The sequence below is a fragment of the Diceros bicornis genome, chromosome 26 (genome assembly GCF_020826845.1).
Source record: "Diceros bicornis minor isolate mBicDic1 chromosome 26, mDicBic1.mat.cur, whole genome shotgun sequence".
NCBI classification, from domain to species: domain Eukaryota; kingdom Metazoa; phylum Chordata; class Mammalia; order Perissodactyla; family Rhinocerotidae; genus Diceros; species Diceros bicornis.
Window position 1 is genome coordinate 47915658 of NC_080765.1, and position 21818 is coordinate 47937475.

The following is a 21818-nucleotide window of genomic DNA, read 5'->3' on the forward strand; positions in this document are numbered from 1 at the left end:
GTCCACACAAAAATCTGCACACGAATATTTATAGCAGCTTTATTCATAATTGCCAAAACCAAGAACCAACCAAGATACTCTGCGGTAGGTGAATGGATAAATTAACTGTGGTCCATCCATACAGTGGGATACTATTCAGTGCTAAAAAGAAATAAGCTATCAAGATATGAAATGACATACAGGAAACTTAAATGCATATTGCTAAGTGAGAGAAGCCAATCTGAAAAGGCTACATACTGTATGATTCCAACTATAGGACATTCTGGAAAAGGCAACACTATAGAGACAGTAAAAAGATCAGTGGTTCTTAGGGGTTGGGGGAGAGGGAGGGATGAATAGGTGGAGCACAGAGGACTTGAAGGGCAGCAAAACTACTCTGTATGATACTGTAATGGTGGATACATGTCAGTATACATTTGTCAAATCCAGAATGTACCACACCAAGAGTGAACCCTAATGTAAACTATGGACTTTGGCTAATGATAGCGTCAGTGTTGCTTCGTCTGTTGTGTCAAATGTACCACACAATCTGGTGCAGGATGTTGATAGTGGAGGAGGCTGTGGTGTTTGGGGGCAGGGGGTATAAGGGAACTGTCTGTACTTTCTGCTCAATTTTGCTGTGAACCTAAAACTTCTCTAAAAACTAAAATCTATTTAAAAACACACATAGACCATGAAGAAAGAAAAATACAAGTCACAGAATGGGAAAGAATGTTTCCATCACCAAAAATTATACAGGTCTAGAGTCCCATTACTAGAAATCAACGAGTAAAAGACCAATGACCTAACAGGACAGCAGACGAATACTTGAAGATTCACTTCTCCAAAAAGGAAATCTGAACAGCCGATAAACACTTGCAAAGCTGCTCAGTCTCAAGAGGAATCAGAGAAACGCAAATAAAACCTCAGTCTGAAAATTCCAAGTATTAGCAAGGAGAGGACCATTCAAACTTATACGCTGCTAGTGAGAATTTCAATTGACAAAACTCGCTGTGGTAAACAGCTTGCAATTATCAAGAAAGTGAAAAGACAAGCTACAGAATGGGAGAAAATATTTTCAAATCATATATCTGATACGGGTCTAGTATGAAGAATTTAAAAAGAACTCTTAGGATTCAACAACTGAAAAACAACCCAATTCACACCCTTATGCAACCCTCTCCCCTTGAGGGTGGGCTGTACCCAGTGACTGCTCCTAACAGACAGAATGCAGCAGGAGAGACGGAAGGTCACTGTCGAGATCTGGTACCAAGACTCTAGCTGCTTCTGCCTCCTTCTTTCTCTTTCTGCCTTGGGGCCCTCACTCCAGGAGAAGCCAGTGGCCATGTTGTGAGCAGCCCTGTGGAGAGGTCTATGTGACAAGGAACTGATGTCTCTGGCCAACAGCTGGTGAGGACTTGAGGCCTGCCAACAGCCACATACATGAAGCAGATCCTGCCCGAACCAAGCCTTGAGGTTCCCGCAGCTCTGCTGACACCTTGACTACAGCCTGTGAGAGACCTTGAGTCAGAACCACCCAGAGAAGCCCCACCCAGATTCCTGCCCTGCAGAAACCGTGAGATAATAAATGTCTGTTGTTTTAGGCCAATAAATTTTGGGGTATTTTGTTACGCGGCAGTAGATAACTAATACAAAGACCAACAATGGAGGCGTGAGTGGTCTCACCAGCATGCCAGTACTGGCATTCAGTTGCTCTGATGGTCCGTGGGGCTGTACTGCCCCTCAGAGGCCAGAGCTGGGACTGTGTCTGGGCTCCCTCTATCCAGCTCTCTTCCCGGCGGCTCCCTGCTTTCAAGGCTCGGCTTGTCTGGTTTCAGTCCTGGGGTGTCAGCACTCTGAGAGCCCCAGAGCCTGACTGAGGATGAGATGGAATGGAAATTAGGGATGAGCACAGCCTTGGATTTCTGGAATATTCCTGTGGATCTACTAGGTGGTCCTGTGCAGTGGGGCTTGGAGAGACCCTGCCCTGCAGGGTGGGAGGAGGGGTGGCCCAGGAGGACCAGATTCTGTCCCAGCCCTGCTGCTGTTGGCCTCATTTCCTCATCAGTATAATGGGGGCATTGCCCTACATTGGGGTCTCCCAGATGTTTTTAAACTTGTGCCTCCTTTGGATAAACATAGAAGTTTCCGTCATGCATAAGAGGAGGTGAGTCTCATTCAGAGTCAGGCCTGGGGCTTCAACACTGTGTGTTCCTCGTCGCCTGCAAGCCAGGAGCCAGGAGGAGCTCTCGAGTCTGCTTTTTACTATTTCTAGATGTCTTATTACTATTTCTCCGATATCTTACGGATTTCTAATTTAATTCCATTGTGGTCAGAGAACATATTCTCTATCACTTCAATTCTTTTAAATTTATCAAGAATTGTTTTATGGCCTAGTATATGATCTATCTTGGGAAACAAACCACGTGCACTTGAAAAGAACGTCCACTCTGCAGTAGCTGGATGCAGTATTCTATAGACATAATTACTTCAAGGTGGTTGACACTATCATTCAAATAATCCGTGTCTTTACTGATTTTTTTCTCTAGTTTGTTCCATCAACTGCTGTGAGAGGTTGTCAAAATCTCCTATTCTGATCATGTGGAAATGCCAGTTTCCTTAATTCTGTCAATTTTTACTTTATGTATTTTGAACCTCTTTTAAGAGGTGCATACACATTTATTTCCCCCTTATGAATTGACCCTTTTATTGTTATGAAATGTTATCGTTATGAAATATTTTTGGGAATGCTCTTTGTCTTCAAGTCTACTTTATCTGATAGAAATATAGGCACTCTGGTGTCTCATGCTTATTATTGTGTAGTACACCTTTGCCCATCCATTTACTTTCAAACCATCTGTGTCTTTATATCTGAAATGAATCATTTCTAGGTATTTGGGTCTTGCTTTTCTTTATTTTTTTTATTTTTATTTTTTATAATTTTATTTATTTATTTATTTTTCCCCCAAAGCCCCAGTAGATAGTTGTATGTCATAGTTGCACATCCTTCTAGTTGCTGTATGTGGGACACGGCCTCAGCATGGCCGGAGAAGCGGTGCATCAGTGCACACCAGGGATCCGAACCCAGGCCGCCAGCAGCGGAGCGCGCACACCTAACCACTAAGCCACAGGGCCAGCCCCGGGTCTTGCTTTTCTTTAAATCCAGTCTGACAATCTCTGACTTTTCATTAGGGTGTTTAGTCCATTAATATTTAATGTAATTATGGATATAGTTGGATTTAGGTCTTCCAGTTTACTATTTGTTTTCTGCTTGCCCCCTCTGATTTGCTTTCTTTTTTTTTTTGTGAGGAATATCAGCCCTGGGCTAACATCTGCCAATCCTCCTCTATTTTTGCTGAGGAAGACTGGCCCTGGGCTAACATCCATGCCCATCTTCCTCCAGTTTATATGGGACGCCGCCACAGCATGGCTTGACAAGCAGTGCATCGGTGCGTGCCGGGGATCCGAACCGGCAAACCCTGGGCCGCCACAGCGGAGAGCGCGCACTTAACTGCTTGCGCCACTGGGCTGGCCCCTGATTTGCTTTCTTTTTTTTCCTTTCCTGCTTCTTTTGGATTAAATGAATATTTTAAAATTCCATTTTAATTGTCTATTGGCTTTTTAGGTATACCTCTGAATTATTTTTATACTGCTTGCTCTAGGGATTGTAACTACATCCTTAACTTTTCACAGACTATTTAGAATTACTATCATACCACTTCATGTAAAATGCAGGAATCTTGCAAAAATACAGGTCCATTTTCTCCTTCCCCCGTCCTGTATACTATAATTGTCCTCCTAAACTGTAGTCATTTTTTCCCAAATCTCCTATATATAAATGTACACAAATGTTATAATTTCCTGGGGCCGGTCTGGTGGTGTAGTGATTAAGTTTGCGTGCTCTGGCTTGAGGGGTTTGCAGGTTCAGAGCCCGGGCACAGACCTAGGCACTGCTCAAGCCATGCTGTTGTGGCATCCCATATACAAAATAAAGGAAGATGGGCACAGATGTTAGCTCAGGGCCAATCTTCCTCAAAAAAAAAAAAGTTATAATTTCCTATACTCTTTATTTCTTCCTGAAGATCTGAATTTTCATCTGGTATAATTCTCCTTTCTTAGAGAGCTCCTGTTAGCATTTCTTTTCTTTTTTTAAAAACCACTTTAGGGGCCGGCCCCGTAGCTTAGCGGTTAAGTGCGCGTGCTCTGCTACTGGCAGCCCGGTTCGGATCCCGGGCGCGCACCAACGCACCGCTTGTCCGGCCATGCTGAGGCGGAGTCCCACATGCAGCAACTAGAAGGATGTGCAACTATGACATACAACTACCTACTGGAGCTTTGGGGAAAAAAAAAGGAGGAGGATTGGCAATAGATGTTAGCTCAGAGTCGGTCTTCCTCAGCAAAAAGAGGAGGATTAGCATGGATGTTTGCTCAGGGCTGATCTTCCTCACACACACACACAAAATAAATAAAACAAACTGTAAAAAAAAAAAAACAACTCGTAGCATATCTATGTCATCATTTATTCACCCACCCCAAGTTTCTGCAACTACTAACATTTGTGCAGCCAGCACCCCTGTGTATCTGCCCTTGGGGCCTGTGTTTCCCATCACATTTTAATGTCGCCACAGTCACCTTCAGAAGGTGAGGCAGTTCACATTCCTACCAGCAAATCGTGAGGTGCCTGTTACCTGCGTCCTGAAAGGGCCACCTGTGCTGCTTATGGGGTGTCTTAAATTGTTTTAACATGTATTAAGATGATTTGACCACTAGTGCAATCGAGGAACATTTCACACATGGCAGGCCATTTGCATCTGTTCTCATCTTCTCCTGTAAAGTGCCTTTACGTACCTGGTGTCTATTTTTCTTTTACTTTGTCTTTTTTTCAGTGTGTAAATTTCCTTTCTATCTTAAGTATATTCATCCTTTATCATATGCATAGCACATATTGTCTTGCATTTGTTTTTTGATTTTATTGATGGCTTCTATCCTGCTTTTTACTCTCACACTTTTTATACTTAATAAGTAACTTTTGCTTCATGGTTCCCCAGTTTCCTGTCCATCTTGCTTAAATTCTTTACCATCTCTGTATTCTAAGGGATGTGTTCTAAGTTTCCTTTTAATATTTTTATCATTTTATTCCTCACAGTTGACCATCTGATCTAGTTGGAATTCAGTTTTCTGTATGGTGTGAGGTGGAATACAGAACTGTGTGTATGCAAGTGCCTCTGGACAGGGCCCTCTGTCTCTGGGCCTCAGTTTCTCCCCTTCAAAACAAGGCGCTCAAGGTGGGTTCTGGGTTCTTTCCACTGCTAATGCTGTTACTAAGCAGAGGTGGCCGAACTCCAGTCCGGGGTTCCCTGTCCATTGACAAGTTCACCAGCCCCAGATGGAGCCGTGGGGGGGGGGGGGTGCGGGAGCAGGGTGGGGGATGAGGGGATGGGGAAGTTGTCTACTGTCCCACCCCTACCTGGTGGGAACTTGGGGCACAGGAACCACGCACTCAGGGGAGGCCCCGGGAGTGACCAGAGCTGGTGGGGACCTCAGCTCAGCCTGGGGCAGGGGATGGGTCTTAGATGGAACAGTCCCCAGTGCTGATCACAACTGCTGTCCCCAGCATGATCTGGGTCAGCACAGTGCACTAAAATCACAGTTCAGCAAAATCCAAATTAACCCCTGTCCCTTTAAATTGAGAACCAGAACCTCAGGAGCCCCCTGCTGCCCGGATTCCAGAGGACAAAGGGTCTCTTTTATGGCTTCACATCCCGGCCTCCTTCCTCCCTAGGCCTCACCCTCCACCCCCACTTCCCTAGCCTTCAGTGGCCTAGGGCTGCTGGGTCAGCTTCTCCTCCCTCCCCTCCTGTAAACCCTCCTCAACCCCACCCCAGTGGTACAAAGTTCTAAAGGTACAAACAGGTGTAGCCCCCTCCCCGCATCCTCAGTCACCTGGTTCCCTCCCCCAGGTCAGCCCAGCCTGCTGCCGGGTGATTCCAGTCCTTCCATGCCTTCGATGCATGCAAATAAAATGATTTTTAATTTTTTCTACAAAAATGGTAGCTTTCTGAACACACTGTTCTGCCCTTTCCTTTTTCAGCTACACCCACCTCAGGTAGACCATTCCCAGTTGGTACACCAAGCTCCCTGGTTTCCCTTTTACAGCTGCACTGTGTCCCCGTATTTGAATCACGGTGTGGGTGCCCACGACTGGGATGCCCCATCCTCGAATGACTACCCTCTGGGTGTGTGCTGCACTGAGATGCAGTCTCACACTTCAGTGACCGTCTCTGCCGGGAAAAGGCACAGCGCTGCGTGACCCAGTCAATGTTGTGTGCTTGCCGAGTCTAGAGGCTTCTGGCAGGCTCAGCTGGACCACTGCTCACTAAACAGAAACACGGCTGCTGGCCCACAATCTCGCCCTTTCAGCGTGATCAAACTTTTTGATCTTTGCAGATGTTTTATGTGAAAGAAAAGGCATCTCCGTACTTTTCAATTTGCATTTCTCTAGGGAGGGAGGTTGGAACCTCTTCCTTTTCCCTTGCAGATCCTCCCCAGGAATCTGCTTGGGTCTACTGGAGAGTGGGTCTTTTCTTATTGATTTGTAAAAGCTCTTTATTATTGAACTCTTTATTATTGATCTTATTGAGATTGGCCCTTTGTGTTATGAGTTGCAGGTATGTCCTCCCTGTGTTTTGACTTTGCCTCTGAAGTTTGCTCTGCAGAAAGCATTGATTTTCACCTAATTGAATTTCTCAGTCTTGCTTCTAAAATCCTCTGGGTTTTGGGTTCCATTTAGTAAAGCCTTCGCTTCCCCAAGACTCTGAAAAAGTCCCCCCAAGTTTTCTTCCAGTCCCTTTACCGTGTCCTTTTTAGGCTTAAACTCTTAATCCGTTTGGCCTTTACCCCGTTGTAGAGGGTGGGGAGTCGGTCCAGCTCGCCGACGTGAATCGCCCCCTCATGGTGCACGAAATTCCCACGTGTACAAGGAGCCTTTTCATCTTTTCGGAAAAGTGTGTTTGTACACACACTCGTAGCGGCTTTGTGGTGTGGCGGAGCGGGAGGCTCGGCCTGGGGAGGGGCCTATGGCGAGGCGGGAACTCCTTCAGGATTGGCGGGGTGGTGGGGGCGAGCCTCATCCCGCGGCGCCGCGCCCACGATGCAGTGAACTCACAGATGCGTCCCGTGGACCCTCCCAGTGCCTCCAGGAGCATTTGGGGAGCTTTGTGTGTCCCCCGCCGCCTCTGATCTTCTGCGCGTTCCAATTCACGCCCCCATTCCCCCTTGGTTCCACGACCCCTGCGCGCCCCACTCGGTCCGGCACCACCCCTCTGCTCCCCATTATTCTCGGTCCCACGTCCCCCGCGCGCCCCACTCGGTCCCGCGCCACCCCTCCGCCCCCCATTACCCTCGTCCCACGTCCCCCGCGCGTACCACATGACCTTCCATCTTATCCCGCCCTGCATTCCTCCCATCCGCGCTCGCGGTCGCCGGGCAGCGTTCCACCTCAGTCCGCGACCTCCCTGCGACCCATTTTCCTCGCTCACCCCCTCCGTCCCCATGTCACCCTCGCCCGCGCCGCCCCACGCCCCGCGTCCTCTTTCCGACCCAGGTCCCCGCGCGCCCCGGTGCCCCAAGCTCCGCGGCCCCTGCGCCCTGCGCCCTTCTCCGGCCCGGCTCTCGGCGGGGCGGGGCCTCGCAGGCGGAAGTGCCCGGGGCGCCGGCTGCTGAGACCCGTCGGGACGATGGGAGCCCGGGGCAGAGGCGGCGGCGGCGGGAGCCGCAGTGGCAGCGGGGGCTGCCCGGGCGGCGGCGGCGGCGGGCGGCCGGGGACGCGGTCCGGGTAGCGCCGGGCCGAACGCGGAGCCATGGGCCGGGCTGGGACCGGGACTGAGGGCGCGGCGGTGGCGGTGGCAGTGGCGGGGCCGCTGCTGCTGCTGCTGCTGCTCGCTCGGCCCCCGCCTGGCGCCGCCGGCGACAGCAGGAAGGGCGGTGAGCAAGCGCGGACCGGCGGGCGCCATCCCGGGGGCGCGGGCTGGGGGGCAGTGGGGAGAGCGGCCGGGGGGCGGGGCCGGGATTGTGACTCACCTGGGGGCACCTGTGCGTTCATCGGGCGCGGACGCGGGGCCCTGGTCCCCACCCCGGGCTGGGAGCACAGGGCAGCCCCTTGCGGGTCGCCAGGGATCCGAACGGTTGGGGAAGAAAGGACGCCTGCGACCCCTCCTCTGTCCCCAGGGCCGGGATCGGCCAGACCAGCCCCTTGGAGCGTGCCCTCCCTTCCCTCCTCCTCCTCCCAACGCGTTCAGGTCGGGCAGGACCCTCGCCCGCCGGGACGTGGAGGCAGAGGGGCCAGGGAGGACTCAGCTGGGACTCGAGCTTCAGGCCCGCTGGGAAAAGGGGTAGGGCAGTGAGATTCCAGGGCTCCTGCCTAGTCTGGGAGAGGGGCAGAGTTGGAAGCAAGTTGCTTAGATCCTGGAGTAGGGGCCCAGGAGGGTGCCATGTCTCCACCCCTCCCACAGTGACCACCAGCCCTGGTGCTGTCACTTTCAGAGCTGGCCTTTCTTCTTGGAGGCTAGACTCCCAGGTGCCCTGAGGAGTCTGGAGGCCAGGGTGGTTCTGAGGCAACGGGCACTTCTGCAGTGTGGGGAACTTCCTGGCCTCCCTTTGTGTCTCTGCTCCGGGAGAGTGCCTACCAGGACTGAGGCACAAGGAGGTGGCTAGACCAGGAGGGGCTGCTCCTGGGGGTTCTGCCTGGGGCTGGGCTGGACTACCTCAGGTGCCTAGTAACCTCCTGACTCCTGTGGCCTGGGACTCCCTGGGGGCCATGTGACCAGGCTAGCAGGCTGGCCTGGCCCAGATGTCCCCCTGGGCAGGGGACAGCTCATCCCACATGCCTGGGGCTTGCTCCCTCCACTTCCCGGCTCCCAGCCCTACCCCCCTTCTCCGAAATCTTGGTCCTCCAAGCTCCTGTTTCTTTGAGGGCTGTGCCTCTGGTTTCTGAGCTTGGACAGCTTGAAATGAAAGGCAGTGTCCCCGAGATCGGCTCCTGCTTAAATTGGTCCCTTGGATACCGAGACCCTTACTTTCTCCTTTTTCTCCATCCTGGGGGTCAGGGCTGGGTGAGGGGTCACTGGTGGGAGTTATATGGAGATAGGAAACCTGGGGTAGCCCCCACCTCCCAGGCCTGTTGAGGGGCAGGCAGCTGTGTGGGTCTATGGACAGAGTCCCTGCACTGGGTGCCTGTCCTGGTTTGGAGGGTATGGGACAGGGTGCCCTCACTCGAGTTTCCAGGACAGGCTCAGGGGCTTTCTCTCTCCTCCCCCCAACCCTGTGTTTTTGGAGGGGGCTGTGGTCAGGGTGGGAGTGCACGTGGCTGGTGCTCCCTGATACCAGAGTGTGACCTCCTTCCTGCTCAGACTAATGTGCTAATGGCTGGGTACGTTCACCAAGATAACAGTGTGGGCTTCTTGGGTGGGGAGGTTGAGCTGCAGAGCTGGAGTGGGGGTGCTGGAGGGGCTGTGTCACCCTGGGAGTGAAGGACCACTGGGTCTTAGGGTGACCTTGAGCAGGTCTCTTATCTCTTGTGCACCTGCTGAAGCTTCACAGCTACCAGCTGTGTCCTCAGGCTGGTTACTCCAGGGCTGCGAGGGGCCAGAAGGCCTTGCCCCTTTCAGTCAGGGGTGCACACTGCAGTGTGACCTCTCCTGCCTGGCGCCATCCAGAGGCTGGATGCCTGCCATCCAGCCCAGGTACCTTGTGGCTGGCTGTGTCTCGAAGGCCCCATGGTCCTGAGGTGGGGCGGGGGCTCTTTTAGGTTTTTGGGCCCTTGTCATCATGTTGTCCAGGTGCTGCAGCAGCCTTAGGAAAGTTTGTGCTAGTTCAGTGGCTCCTAGCCTCCGAGCACTCAGGCTACAGCCTGGTGTGTGGGACCCCGTGGCCAGCAGACACCTGGAAAGTCTGGAATGCATCCTGCATGGAGCCTACCCCTGCCCAGCCCCCATGCCCGGCTCCCCTGGAGCTCAGACTGGCTCTGCGAGTGTGTTGTTATCTTTTCTCAAGGTGCCTCCATGCGAGGGTCAGGAGGCTGGCAGGAGAGCCAGCTCATGTGGCTCCCTTACCTGCTCACCTGGCTCACCTAGAGGGGCACTGGGCCTGCCGCCAGGGTGCTGTGAGCCAGCCACTCTCCCAGTGGGGCAGAGGGAGGCACCTAGCTCAGAGGGAGTGAGGCCACACTGTGCATTTCTTCTGGGAGCACTTTAACATCCATTAACTTTGAAGGGAGGGGCACCCAAAGGGAGGTGCTCCACCTCAGCCAACTCACAAGGAAGCTGGAACCCAAAGAGGGAAAGGGACACCCACGGTCACATGGGGCAGGAGGCCTGAGCTGGCACTGGGGCTGGGCTCCCTGCCATCCAGCCCAGGTACCTCGTGGCCAGAGCCCAGGCCTGGTTGGCCACCCCTGGGGGCACAGAGAGCACCTAGGATGTGCCTGTTTTGTAGGGGTCCCAAGAGGGAAGTCCCGGGTGGGCACCTCACCCACCCACTCATGGGGCAGGTGATTGCACTTTGGGACCCGGACACATGCTCCAGTGGGGTTGTGTCCTGTTCAGTGGACACTCCCAGGAGGGGCCTAATCCAGGGCGGAGGCTCAGGCCTCGACTGAGTCCCAGAAGACCCTCAGAGCTGGTCCAGGAAAGGCCAGCATGACAGGGAATGATCAGCCAGGGGAAACTTTTGGAGTATGGAGGGCAGGGGAGCTGGGGAGCCATGAAGGTGGGGGCCTGAGAGCTGCCCCCAGGACTGGGGCATGCAGGATCCCCGGGCTGGAGCCACGGGCAGTTTGTCTGCTGTGGGCCCCTGCCTCGTCCCTGTGCCCCTCTGCATGGGCATGTGCCCACTGGAGCATGGGGGTCAGCTGCCCCCTTGTCCTCATGACTGGCCAGGCTTCCAGCCTGAAGTCCCCTCCCCCCAGGGTCTCTGCTTGCCACCTCTCCAGGTGAGGAGGTCTCAGGCTCAGGTCCTGCCATGTCCCAAGTCATCATGGGCCTGAGCAGGCAGCCAGCCTCCAGACATGACCCCTCGCCTGTCAAGTGGAACCAGTTGCCAGAGACAACTGCCAGGGGCTGGAGGGGGACAGTCACCTTTGCCAAGGTCAAAGTTGGTGTGCTGGGCATCCCAGGGGCTCCAGACCTGCCCACCATGGCTCCCCTCGTCCTTTCTCTCTGGGGTCATGCCAGGGCAGAAGGGCCTCCGAATTTCTCCCTCTGCCCACCATGTGGAGGTGGGTGTCTCGGGCACCCCTGGCCTGGCTGATGGTGCTTTCTCCCCACAGACTTCAGGCTGGTATCCGAGCAGTTCTCGCAGTCCCCGCAGAAGCTATCTTTCTACAGCTGGTATGGCAGCGCCAGACTTTTCCATTTCCGGGTGCCCCCAGACACCGTACTGCTGCGCTGGCTGCTCCAAGTGTCCCAGGGCAGCGGCCCCACGTGCACCAATGTGGAGATCACCGTGTAGGTGCCCACCCACCCGCCCGCCGCCCGAGCCTGACCCAGGGCCCACGCCTGACGCCTGCCCTGCTCTCCCGCCTCCAGGTACTTCCGCTACGGCGCCCCTCCAGTCATCAACCCACTGGGCACCAGCTTCCCCGCCAACACCTCCGTGCAGCCCTCCTTCCTCATCAAGATGCTACAGAGCAACGCCTCCGTCAACATCTCCCACCCAGCACCGGGGGACTGGTTTGTGGTCGCCCACCTACCCCCCTCATCCCAGAAGATTGAGGTGAAGGTGAGGAGGGCTGCCTTTCAAGGATGGGTGGCAGGACCCATTGGTGCACGAATTCACCTTCTCAGGGCAGAGCTTGCTCTAGGCTCTGCAGCCCTGCCCCCTACACCTGGGCTCCCTGGTCCTGCCCCCCACAGGCCTGACTCTGGTCCTGACCCCCCGCACCTGCTTTCTTTTCTCCCCCAGGGCTTTGTTCCCACCTGTGCCTACGTCTTCCAGCCTGACATGCTGGTTGTACGGGTGGTTGAGGTCTCCGTCCTGGAGCCCGACGTGCCCCTTCCGCAGACCCTCCTCTCCCACCCCAGCTACCTCAAGTGAGTGGGGCCCAGGGGGAGGCCCAGCCTCTGGGTTTGGTGGAGTGGGTGGTACCGCTGTCCTCACCCTGCAGATGAGAAAGCTGGGGCCTGGGTCTCAGGGTGGTGCTGGGAAGTGGGGCCAGATGCTCAGCCCTCTTTGGCCACTACCCTGAGTGTGAATGATGAGGGGCATTGGTGGAAGCCACAGAGCCTGAGCAAAGTCCCTCTGCCTGCAGAATCTTTGTTCCCAAGTACACCCAGGAGCTGCGGCTGGAGCTACAGGGCTGTGTGTCCAACGGGAGCCTGGGCTGCCCTGTGCGCCTCACCGTGGGCTCGGCCACCCTGCCCAGCAATTTCCAGAAGGTGCTCACCTGCACTGGCCCCACCCAGGCCTGCCGCCTGCTGCTGCCCTCACCACCCTGGGACCGATGGCTGCAAGTGACAGCCAAGAGCCTGGCGGGGCCCCGTGTGTCGGTGGCTTTCAGCACTGTAGCTGCCCTCACAGGTGGGCTGCATGGGGAGGGCAGAGTGGGGGTGGCTCTGCCCCTGCCCTTGACCCCCAGGCCTTCCTCCAGCTGAGCCCCTTGTCCTCCTGACAGCCTGCAGGCCGTGGAGTGGGAACTTCCAGCACCTTCTGCAGGGCAGCCTGAACCAGAGCTGCAACACCTCCACTGGTCTGCTTTCCCCGAGCCCCAGCTACCAGGACGTGGGCGGGAACAGCGTGCTGGGCGGTGGCCCCTTCTGCCTCATGAGCTACCCGGTCATGCGGGAAGACATGGACGTGGTGTCTGTGCGCTTCCGGCCCTTGGACAGGGACTGGGTGCTGGTGCAATCGGACATGCCCTCAGTCATGCGGCTGCACCTCAACATGGGCATGGACAGTGGAGGCTCCCTCACCATCTCCCTGTGGGCCAACAAGGTACCTTTGTCTGGGACCGCCCTGTGGCTCGGCTCAGGGCTTAGAGCTCAGAGCTCAGGGCTCAGATCGGCCTGGGCTGAGTGATGCTGCTCAGGCCCTCCTGCTCTGACTTTGGCACGGAAGCTGGGTCTGGGTGGCCTTTCAGGCAACAAAGTGACCCCAGCAGGCCTTGGGTCAGAAGAGGGGCTCCATTCGCAGAATGTGAGGCCTGCTCTACAGGGCAGCAGGTCCCTGTCGGCAGGCCCAGGGCTTGGCTGAGGAAGCGGGGCTGCAGTGAGCTCAGAGCTGGATGTCCCCAGGCCTGGAGGGGAGGGTCCCAGGGGGGCCCTGGGCCAGTGTGAGAACAGAGAACGGCGCCCAGTACCACACTGAGTGGGAATGTGGGGTGGACGCCAGTCCTGTCTCTCTGGGCGGCCGCAGGCCTGGGCTGACGCTGTGTGGCTCTCCTTCCAGAGTGTGCTTGCCAACAACACCTGGGTAGTGGTCTGTGTCAACGCCGCCTCGCCCTTCCTCAGCTTCAACACTTCGCTTAACTGCACCACAGGTATGGGCGGGCAGCGTCTGGCCAAGTGACCCCGGCCAGCCGCACTGGTGGCCCCTGACCAAGCCTTGCCCTCCCCCGCAGCCTTCTTCCAGGGCTATCCCCTGTCTCTGAGCGCCTCGTCTCGCAAGGCCACCCTCATCGTCCCCTACCCAGAGGCAGACAACTGGTACCTCTCCCTGCAGCTCTTGTGCCCAGAGCGTCCTGAGTGAGTCAACTTAGGGGCTGGGCCAGAGGCCACCTGGGGCTGCCAGCTGGACCGGGTGGGGGAAATCACTGCTTTCAGGACCGTGGATGGGGCTGCCCTCATCCTAGTTTGGGAGTGACCCAGCTTCCTGCAAGCCACGCAGGGTCAGCTGTCCTCCCGGGAAGTTACGAGGGATTCCCCTTCTCTACCTGGCCAACCCTCCCGAGGCAGTGAGCCAGGACACAAGGAGGGGGATGGGGCCAGGACACAGCCCTAGACAGACTGGGACTCAGGGCAGGGCAAGGGGGAAGGGGCATCTTGGCCTCGGCAGAGCTCACAGCTCCTGTCCTCCAGGGCTCAGAGCCTGGGGGCCTCAATTCTGGGTTCACATGTCCAAGAGCCTGTGGGAGCACTGGCGGGGTACTGGCCAGCAGGCCTCAGCAGCCAGCCTTCCTGTGGCTCCTTCCTCGCAGGGAATGTGAGAAGGCCTCTGTCCTCGTGGAGACCACCTTGTACTTGGTGCCCTGCCTGAACGACTGTGGACCTTACGGCCAGTGTCTTCTGCTGCGCAGACACGGCTACCTGTATGCGGGCTGCAGCTGCAAGGCAGGTGAGGGCCAGGCCCAGAGGCCTCCGGACACTCCTGCCCTTGGCTTCTCAGCCCTGTGCCTTCCTCTGGGAGTCCATCCCAGCTCTGCTGAGACTGGAGAGCGCCCCACAGAGCATGGGCTGATGTCTCCTCCCCACTCCTACTATGCCTACCAATTCCCCACGTGGGCCCACAGAAGCACCCCGAGAGACTGCCTCCTGATCTTGGCCTCCCCCACCCACACCTGCCCACAGCTGTGCACACCTGCCCCATGCCTGTCTACACTTGGCCCACATCTGCCCACACCTACCCTCACTTGTCCACACGTGCCCTACAACTGTCCACACCTACCCTCACCTGTCTCATACCTGCCTATACCTGCCCACGCCTGCCCCATACCTGTCTACATCTGCCCACACCAGCCTACACCTACCCACACGAGCTCCACACCTGCCCACACCTGTCCCGGCCTGTCCCGGCCTGCTCCTGGGTGAGGAAGGGGCTTCTCTGCACACCCTGGGTGAGGGGTGGGCCCTGAGGTTCAGAAGTGCTCCCCCCAAGCCTGGCCCCCTCAGTGTTGCGTCAGTCCACAGGCTGGCGTGGGTGGAGCTGCACGGACAACAGCACCGCACAGACCGTGGCCCAGCAGAGAGTGGCTGCGCTCCTGCTCACCCTCAGCAACCTCGTGTTCCTGGCTCCCATCGCCATCTCCGTGCACCGCTCCCTCCTAGTGGAGGCCTCCGTCTACGCCTACACCATGTTCTTCTCCACGGTAGGCCTGCCCGCTCCCGCGGGGACTGGGGGGATGTCTGGGCCTCTGCTCACCATCCCCAACCCCGCAGTTCTACCACGCCTGCGACCAGCCAGGGGAGGCCGTGCTGTGCATCCTCAGCTACGACACCCTGCAGTACTGTGACTTCCTGGGCTCTGGAGTGTCCATCTGGGTCACCATTCTCTGCATGGCACGACTGAAGGCAGCCCTGAAATACGTGAGTGACCCCCTGACACCCCGGGTCTGGGCTCTGGGGGAGCAGAGGCCCTTGCGTGAAGCATGTCGAGGGAGAGACCAGAAAGAGGGTCCGGTTGCTGCCCTTAGAGACCTCCCGTCTCTCATAATGACCAGTTGCCCGTGGGAAGAAGCCGCTGCCAGCTGTGGTGGGACTGTGCTGGCTGCTGGAGGATGCCAGGCAAGGAAGATGGTGGGCAGGGTTAGGTGAGGCCCCTGTTCTGTCTCTTTCCTGGGGCCCCAACCCTAGGCCAGACCTCCCAGCCATGCTCCTGGAGTCCCTGGTGCCAAGGACACCTTGGGGACTTTTCTGCCACAGCCGGGCCTGGCCGATGGAGACGTGTGCCCTGGTGCCCTGCCTGGTCAACTACTTGCCTTGGAAATTCACCTGTGGATGGGTCACTGGGAGTGAGGGGTCCAGGCAGTGCAGGAGCTGGACGAGTGGCACCTCCCTCCCAGCTGGCAGAGCAAGACAGAGTGTGCCAGCAGCTCCAAGGGGTGGGCAAAGGTGCTGGGAGCAGTGGGGGACAGCAAGATGACCGGCATGCCCAGGCCACCTGCTCCTGCTGGACCTTGTGCAATCACAGACATCACAGACCTGCAATCATCCCTGTGTCTTGCCCAGGTTCTGTTTCTCCTGGGCACGCTGGTCTTCGCCATGTCCCTGCAGCTGGACCGCAGGGGTGTCTGGAACATGCTGGGGCCTTGCCTCTTTGCCTTTGTGGTCATGGTCACCATGTGGGTAAGGAGCTGGGCAGGCCAGCGCTCCTGCCCAGACCCCCTCCCCTGGGATTGGGATAAGAGAGTGTGCGCTCTTGGACCCCTGCTCTGGGAGGAGAGAGCCTGGCCCCTCATGCTGGCCATGTTCCTGGGTGGACCCCTGGGAGCTGTGGCTGCAGCCCCCTGTGCCAATGCTCCTGTGGTGGTTTCCTCTAGGTGTACCGCTGTGGGCACCGGCGCCACTGCTACCCCACCTCCTGGCAGCGTTGGGTCTTCTACCTCCTGCCTGGCATCTCCATGGCCACTGTGGCCATCGCCATCTACACCTGCATGATCACCAGTGACAACTATTACTACACCCACAGCATCTGGCACATGCTGCTGGCAGGGAGCGCAGTGTTCCTGCTGCCGCCGCGTGACAAGCACGCCGAGCCCTGGGTCTGCTCCAAGAAGCTCACCTGCCACTATCAGATCTGCAAGAACCACCGGGAGGAGCTGTACACGGTGACCTGATGTGGCCAGCTCAGGGACACCTGTGGCTTTGATGATGACCTCTCTAGGCAGGGGCAGGACCAAGAGAGAGGGACCCTGTCCAGATCGATTTCCAACTGAATAAAATTGCCCTGCACACCATTGTGCTTCCTCCTCCCAAGGAGAGGACCACACTCCCCCAACTCCCTTGTGCCAGCTGGTTGACTCAGTCCCTCTGCAGGTCCTAGCTGGTATCTGCAGTGGCTCCAGGCAGCCTAGGTCTGGCTGCCTAGAGACTGACCACAGGTACTGTGTAAGGCAGCCTCTGTTCTGCTGGCCTGGGGATGGTTGGAGATGTGGAGAAAGGTTTCCCCATTGCCCTGTTCCTCTGAGAGGCTGTGATGTGAGAGTCGGGAGCAGGGGAGGCCTGCCCACCTCCCATGGGCCGCTGCCGCTTAGGCTGTGGGCTGTGCCCTCCTTGCATCCCTGGCTCTCTGATGCTGTGTGCCCCTGCATGCCAGTCTGTCTTGGGCATGGGGATACCCCCTGCTCACCCAGTTGCTGTGGGGAGAGGTGACCACAGTCACCAGAAAACTGATGGGCACTGGGGGACAGATGAAGGGGCCAACTGTCATGAGTGGCATGGGGGAGGCTGGCTTCTGGCTGTCGTGCTTTGCCCCTCCCCTCCCTTTGGCTCTCAGATTTGGAGCTGCAGGCCTCTGAGAAGAGCTTCCCAGGGGTGCTAGCACCACGGGGCACACCCTGCCCCAACTCTGTGTCCCCACCCACCCTGGGTTCCTGGGCCCTTGTCTGGGGAGCATCCTCTCGAGTTGTTTCCAGGAGCAGAGGTGATGGCTGCCACCCTGCACTGGCCCACCACATGTTTGGGGAGGGGACTTTCTCCCTCCTCTGTGGGGGAAGTAGGGTAAGAGGAGAAGCCATGCCCTCCTCTCCCCATGGCCAGAGTACAGGGGGCTGCTGTGTGTGTGAGGCGTGCGGACGGGGTCAGCTGGGGTCGCCGAAGCCCAGGGTCCGGGACACTTGGCCCTCCCACCTTCTGGCCCTGGGGCTTCCCTTCTGGGTCTTGTCCAGGGTGTCCCCTCCCTGGAGGCCTCCCCCACCCCCAGTCACCCTGCACTTGGCCACTCGAGCATTCTCTAGGCTTGTAAAGGGGAAACATTTATATATGGTGTTTTTTAGGGTAAAAATTTTTAAGACATTAAGATCTATTTTTCTGTAGCTCTGATTTCGCTGTAATTGGTGAATTTAATATTCTACAGTAATATTTCCACGCGAACGAGTTTCTACACTGTTTCTGCACTCCTTGGGAAGAAGGGCTGGTGAGACCGCGGATGGCAAGCCCGACCCCGGGCTACCGCCCGCGGGACTCCCGCCGCTGTCGCCGACGGTGCCCGGCGCCGTTCCGGGTCCCCGAGGACCGGAAGGGGCGGGGCGAGGGCAGACGGACGGGCTTTGCAGCCAGTCAGCCGCGGGGGGAGGGCACGGCGCCGCGGCGCGATTTCCGGTTCCGGCGGGGCTGGGAGCTCCCGGAGGTAGGAGGCACAGTCCGGGTCTGGGCCGCGCGGGGGGGCATCGGGGTCAGGGATCCGGCCCGAGTCGGGGCCGTGCGGAGGTCAGGGTCGGAGTCGGGTATTGGGCCGGGGGTTGGGGCCTGGGCCGCGCGGGGGGCCCGGCTGGGGTCGGGTTGGGGTCGGGGGTCAGGTCGGGGTCGGGGCCGCGCGGGGGGTCTGGCCGGGATCAGGTCGAGGTCGGGTCCGCACGGGGGTCTGACCGGCGTCAGGTCTGTGTCGGGCCGGGGTCGAGGTCGGGGTCGGGTCCTCGCGAGGTCCGGGGGGCGGCGGCGTGATGGCCCCCTGCTCCCCAGGCTGCCCCGATGCCCCTGCACAAGGTCCCCGTCCGCCTGTGGCAGCAGCTCCGGCTGCGGGAGGGCATCTGCGCGCGCCTGCCCCGGCACTACCTGCGCTCCCTGGAGGAGGCGCGCACGCCCGCTCCCGTGCACTACAGGCCGCACGGGGCCAAGTTCAAGATCAACCCCAAGAACGGGCAGCGGGAGCGCGTGGAGGACGTGCCCATTCCGATTCACTACCCCGCGGAGTCCCAGCGGGGGCTCTGGGGCGGCGAGGGCTGGATCCTGGGCCACAGATACGTCAACAACGACAAGGTTGGTTAGCGCGGCAGGCTTCAGGGGGACTTCCCGGGCTTTGCTGCTCTGGGCTCTGTGCTGGGCTCCCGAGGTGCCTGGAGAGCAAAAGGGGTGCCGACTGGCCCTGGGGACTTACAGTCTGGTGGAGACACTTCTATCCAAGAAGAATTCTAATGAGTGAAGTTACAATGTGGCAGACACTACTACTTGTAAAACCAACTGGGTATCCTAGATGTGGTGGGCCACAGGAACAGCAAGTGCAAGGGCCCTGGGGTGGCGGCCCAGATCAAGTGTGAGGATGGGGAGGAGGCCTGTGTGTTGAAAGGAGGTGGGGGGCATGAGGTCTGTGGTCACCTGTCAGCTTGACTTGCCAGAGTTTGCCTACTTCTCATGACACCTACAAGGCTGGTGCTCCCACCTCTTAATCACACTTAGGAAGGCTGGAGACTCACCTGGCAGCAGGTCTCCCATCTGTCCCCACGCTGTGCTGCCTCTGGTGGGAAACCTGGAGGGGCTGCTCTCCTGTAGCGGAGGCTTGTGTCCCTTTGCCTTTGGTCCCTTGGCCGCTGGTTTGGAGTGTGCTGACCCGTGAACCATGGAGTTAGGGTTGTGTGTCTGGCGTGTCTGGAACACACACCAGCAGCCTGGGCAAGGTCTGGGGGTGTCATGCCAGCTGGGGAGAAGCTGACCTCTGGGTGGACAGCCAGCTCCACGTCCTGAGTCTCAGGAAGTGCCCTGGGCCTCCCTCGGGTCTGTCGGGAGAAGCAGCAGCTTCTCACAAGGTCTCTTGCTCCCTCAGCTCTCGAAGAGGGTAAAGAAGGTGTGGAAGCCACAGCTGTTCCAGCGCGAGCTCTACAGTGAGATCCTGGACACGAAGTTCACCGTGACCGTGACCATGCGGACCCTGGACCTCATCGATGAGGCCTATGGGTTTGACTTCTACATTCTCAAGGCAAGTGGCAACACACAGTGGGGTCTCGTGGCTGGTCAGAGACTCAAGGGAGGCCAGAACAGCGCCATAGTGGAGGTGGATAGTCACCAGTGAAATGCAAATGGGAACATGCCCCTTTCCAGAAAGCCCCAGTGGGGGCTTTCTGCCCAGAGGAGCGTCTTTGGGCAGTTGTCTCACCCTCCGGCCCGAGTAAGCACAGCTGCCGCATTCCCTGTCCTTGGCCCATCCTCTGTTCTGGTCTGGGTGTTGGGCTGCCTCCCTGGCCTGACGTGCTCTGCTGGGCTGGGGAGGAGCCAGGTGAGGTAGCTGGTAGGGTAGGCAGGCCCCGCTGGCAGCACCTGGTCCCATGCGTAGCCTCCTGCTAGACCCCGAAGGAAGATTTGTGCTCCAAGTTCGGGATGGACCTGAAGCGAGGGATGCTGCTGCGGCTTGCCCGACGGGACCCTCAGCTGCACCCGGACGACCCTGAGAGGAGGGCGGCCATCTACGACAAGTACAAGGTGAGGGGTTCGGCTTCTGCCTCCTGCACCCGTGGGCCCCCTGGTCAGCCGCCCCTGGCCTCACTGCGTGCCCTGTCTCTGCCTGCCCAGGAGTTTGTCGTCCAGGAGGCGGAGGCCGAGTGGGTCGGCCTGACGCTGGAGGAGGCTGTGGAGAAGCAGAGGCTTCTGGAGGAGAAGGTGAGCATGTGTGAGTGCCAGCTGCCCTGTCTTCTCTGGCGGGCACAGCTGCTGAGCACCAGCAGTCGGACAGGATGAGGAGGTGCGCTGCCCGGGGGAGCCTGGACGAGGGGCCACTGCCTCAGGTGGGTTTGGGGAGGAGCCACCTGCACGGCTGCCCAGCCGCAGCCACAGTCCTGTGGGGTGTGCCCGGCATGCTCTCTCTCCACGAGGTCCTGACCCTCCCCTGCTCCCTCTGGCCAGCTTCATAGGTTCATAGAAGAAGGACTTGGTGACAAGAGCTGGCTTCTTGGCACCGATGGTTTACTTGGCTGCCTGGTGTCCCTTTGGCCCCCAGGATCTCCCCTGTATCAAGTTGAGCCCTTTGGGGTCTGCCCCTAGAAGGGTCTGGAACCTGTGGTGCTTGCCGGGAAAGGGAGCCCACCCATGACACGGCACCTGCTGTACCATTCCCTCTCTCGGTTTATCTGCGACCACAGGGCCCCTAGGAGGGAAGCCAGGAGCAGGTGCCTGATCCCCGCGTCCCCAAGGGAAGGTGGTCCCTGTCTCTTGGATAGGGCACTGCCCTCTGGGCTGGGGGCTGGGGGGGGCAAGCAGCCCTGCTTGGCCCTGTGGCCAGGCCTGAGGGGCTCGGTCCTCTCAGTATTTGGCCAGCAGCAGCTGGATTCCCACCCTCCCCAGAATGCTTCACCATGATCCTGTCTCCCCCGTAGGACCCTGTCCCTCTGTTCAAGGTCTTCGTGGAGTTGCTGATCAAGCGGCTTCAGCAGGAGGCACTGTCTGAGCCGGTGGTGGTGCGAAGAGACCAGCGAGAAGTGACCGCGTAGTGCCCCAGGCCTGATGGCCAGGCTCAGCCCAGCCCCTTGCCCTTTGCCACCGTGGACACAGAGCCTGTGGTGGTGGCATTGGCCACTCGTGGGCAGTGGGTGAACCTGTTATTGTGTGTGCTGGCCGTGCAGCTCCTGGGGTGGGGAGGGCTTTGTGAAGGTCCCTGGGGGCCTCTTGTCTCAGCATCCCTAGATCCCTGGGGCCTCCTTGCTGCCTCTGTGGTCCATGCTCCGTCCTGCAGCGGAGGCCCTGCTGAGGTGGGGTCACACACTCTGGGGGCAGCTCGAGTAAAGTCTGAGCAGGGCCGTGTGTGTGCTGCATCACTTGGAGGACCGGAGCTCTCCTGTGTAGTCCTTGACTCTGTCACCTCCTGCCTCGGACACCTGGGAGGCAGCTGAGACGGGTGGTGGTGGCTAGCTGAACTGTGACCAAGGTTGATTTTTCTTTCCTCTGGGAGAGAGTCCAGTATAGTTGAAGGCATCCTGCAATAGAGCCCACTTCGCATTGCACGTCTCTGCCTGTTCTGGAACATTTTGCAGAGCAGAGGCAGGGAGGCTGTGGCCTGGCTCTGGGAGTGACTGGAGGGTGTCTGTGCTGGTGTGCCCTTCAGGGTGGGAGCACCCTCTGTGGCTCTGGGTGGCAGCGGCGGCGTCTTGCAGGGAAGGCCTTGAGTCAGGAGCGTCCAACAGCACCACCTGTCACGGTTGTGTGGGAGGT

The 21818-nt window shown here is 57.9% G+C and overlaps 2 protein-coding genes across 3 annotated transcripts; both read left to right on the forward strand.

Moving 5' to 3' along the window:
• The first annotated feature begins 7735 nt into the window (after window positions 1-7735).
• PGAP6 (post-GPI attachment to proteins 6) lies at window positions 7736-17781 on the forward strand. 2 transcript variants are annotated; one of them, XM_058570483.1, is made up of 13 exons: window positions 7736-7962; window positions 11303-11480; window positions 11562-11754; window positions 11938-12065; window positions 12284-12552; window positions 12647-12966; window positions 13420-13510; window positions 13592-13715; window positions 14168-14304; window positions 14877-15055; window positions 15126-15272; window positions 15915-16031; window positions 16226-17781. In XM_058570483.1, exons 1-13 carry the CDS (start codon window positions 7839-7841, stop codon window positions 16520-16522), a joined length of 2304 nt encoding a protein of 767 aa, XP_058426466.1. In that variant the 5' UTR covers window positions 7736-7838; the 3' UTR covers window positions 16523-17781. The 2 variants fall into 2 exon arrangements, with proteins under 2 accessions (XP_058426466.1, XP_058426467.1); XM_058570484.1 differs by lacking the exon at window positions 15915-16031.
• A 584-nt stretch (window positions 17782-18365) lies between these two features.
• MRPL28 (mitochondrial ribosomal protein L28) lies at window positions 18366-21610 on the forward strand. The gene is made up of 5 exons (XM_058570500.1): window positions 18366-18662; window positions 19444-19596; window positions 19962-20096; window positions 20187-20273; window positions 20987-21610. The coding sequence occupies exons 1-5, from the start codon at window positions 18375-18377 to the stop codon at window positions 21098-21100; spliced, it is 777 nt and encodes a 258-aa protein (XP_058426483.1). The 5' UTR covers window positions 18366-18374; the 3' UTR covers window positions 21101-21610.
• The last annotated feature ends 208 nt before the right edge of the window (window positions 21611-21818 follow it).

What these genes read in the sequence shown, in the direction of transcription:
- PGAP6 (XM_058570483.1), top strand. Translation starts at nt 7,839, where the DNA reads ATGGGCCGGGCTGGGACCGGGACTGAGGGCGCGGCGGTGGCGGTGGCA. An exon ending in ACCAATGTGGAGATCACCGT is followed by an intron (nt 11,481 to 11,561) that starts GTAGGTGCCCAC and finishes TCCCGCCTCCAG; the next exon opens with GTACTTCCGCTACGGCGCCC. An exon ending in TCTCCCTGTGGGCCAACAAG is followed by an intron (nt 12,967 to 13,419) that starts GTACCTTTGTCT and finishes CTCTCCTTCCAG; the next exon opens with AGTGTGCTTGCCAACAACAC.
- MRPL28 (XM_058570500.1), top strand. Translation starts at nt 18,375, where the DNA reads ATGCCCCTGCACAAGGTCCCCGTCCGCCTGTGGCAGCAGCTCCGGCTG. An exon ending in CCATCTACGACAAGTACAAG is followed by an intron (nt 20,097 to 20,186) that starts GTGAGGGGTTCG and finishes CTGCCTGCCCAG; the next exon opens with GAGTTTGTCGTCCAGGAGGC. An exon ending in AGAGGCTTCTGGAGGAGAAG is followed by an intron (nt 20,274 to 20,986) that starts GTGAGCATGTGT and finishes TCTCCCCCGTAG; the next exon opens with GACCCTGTCCCTCTGTTCAA.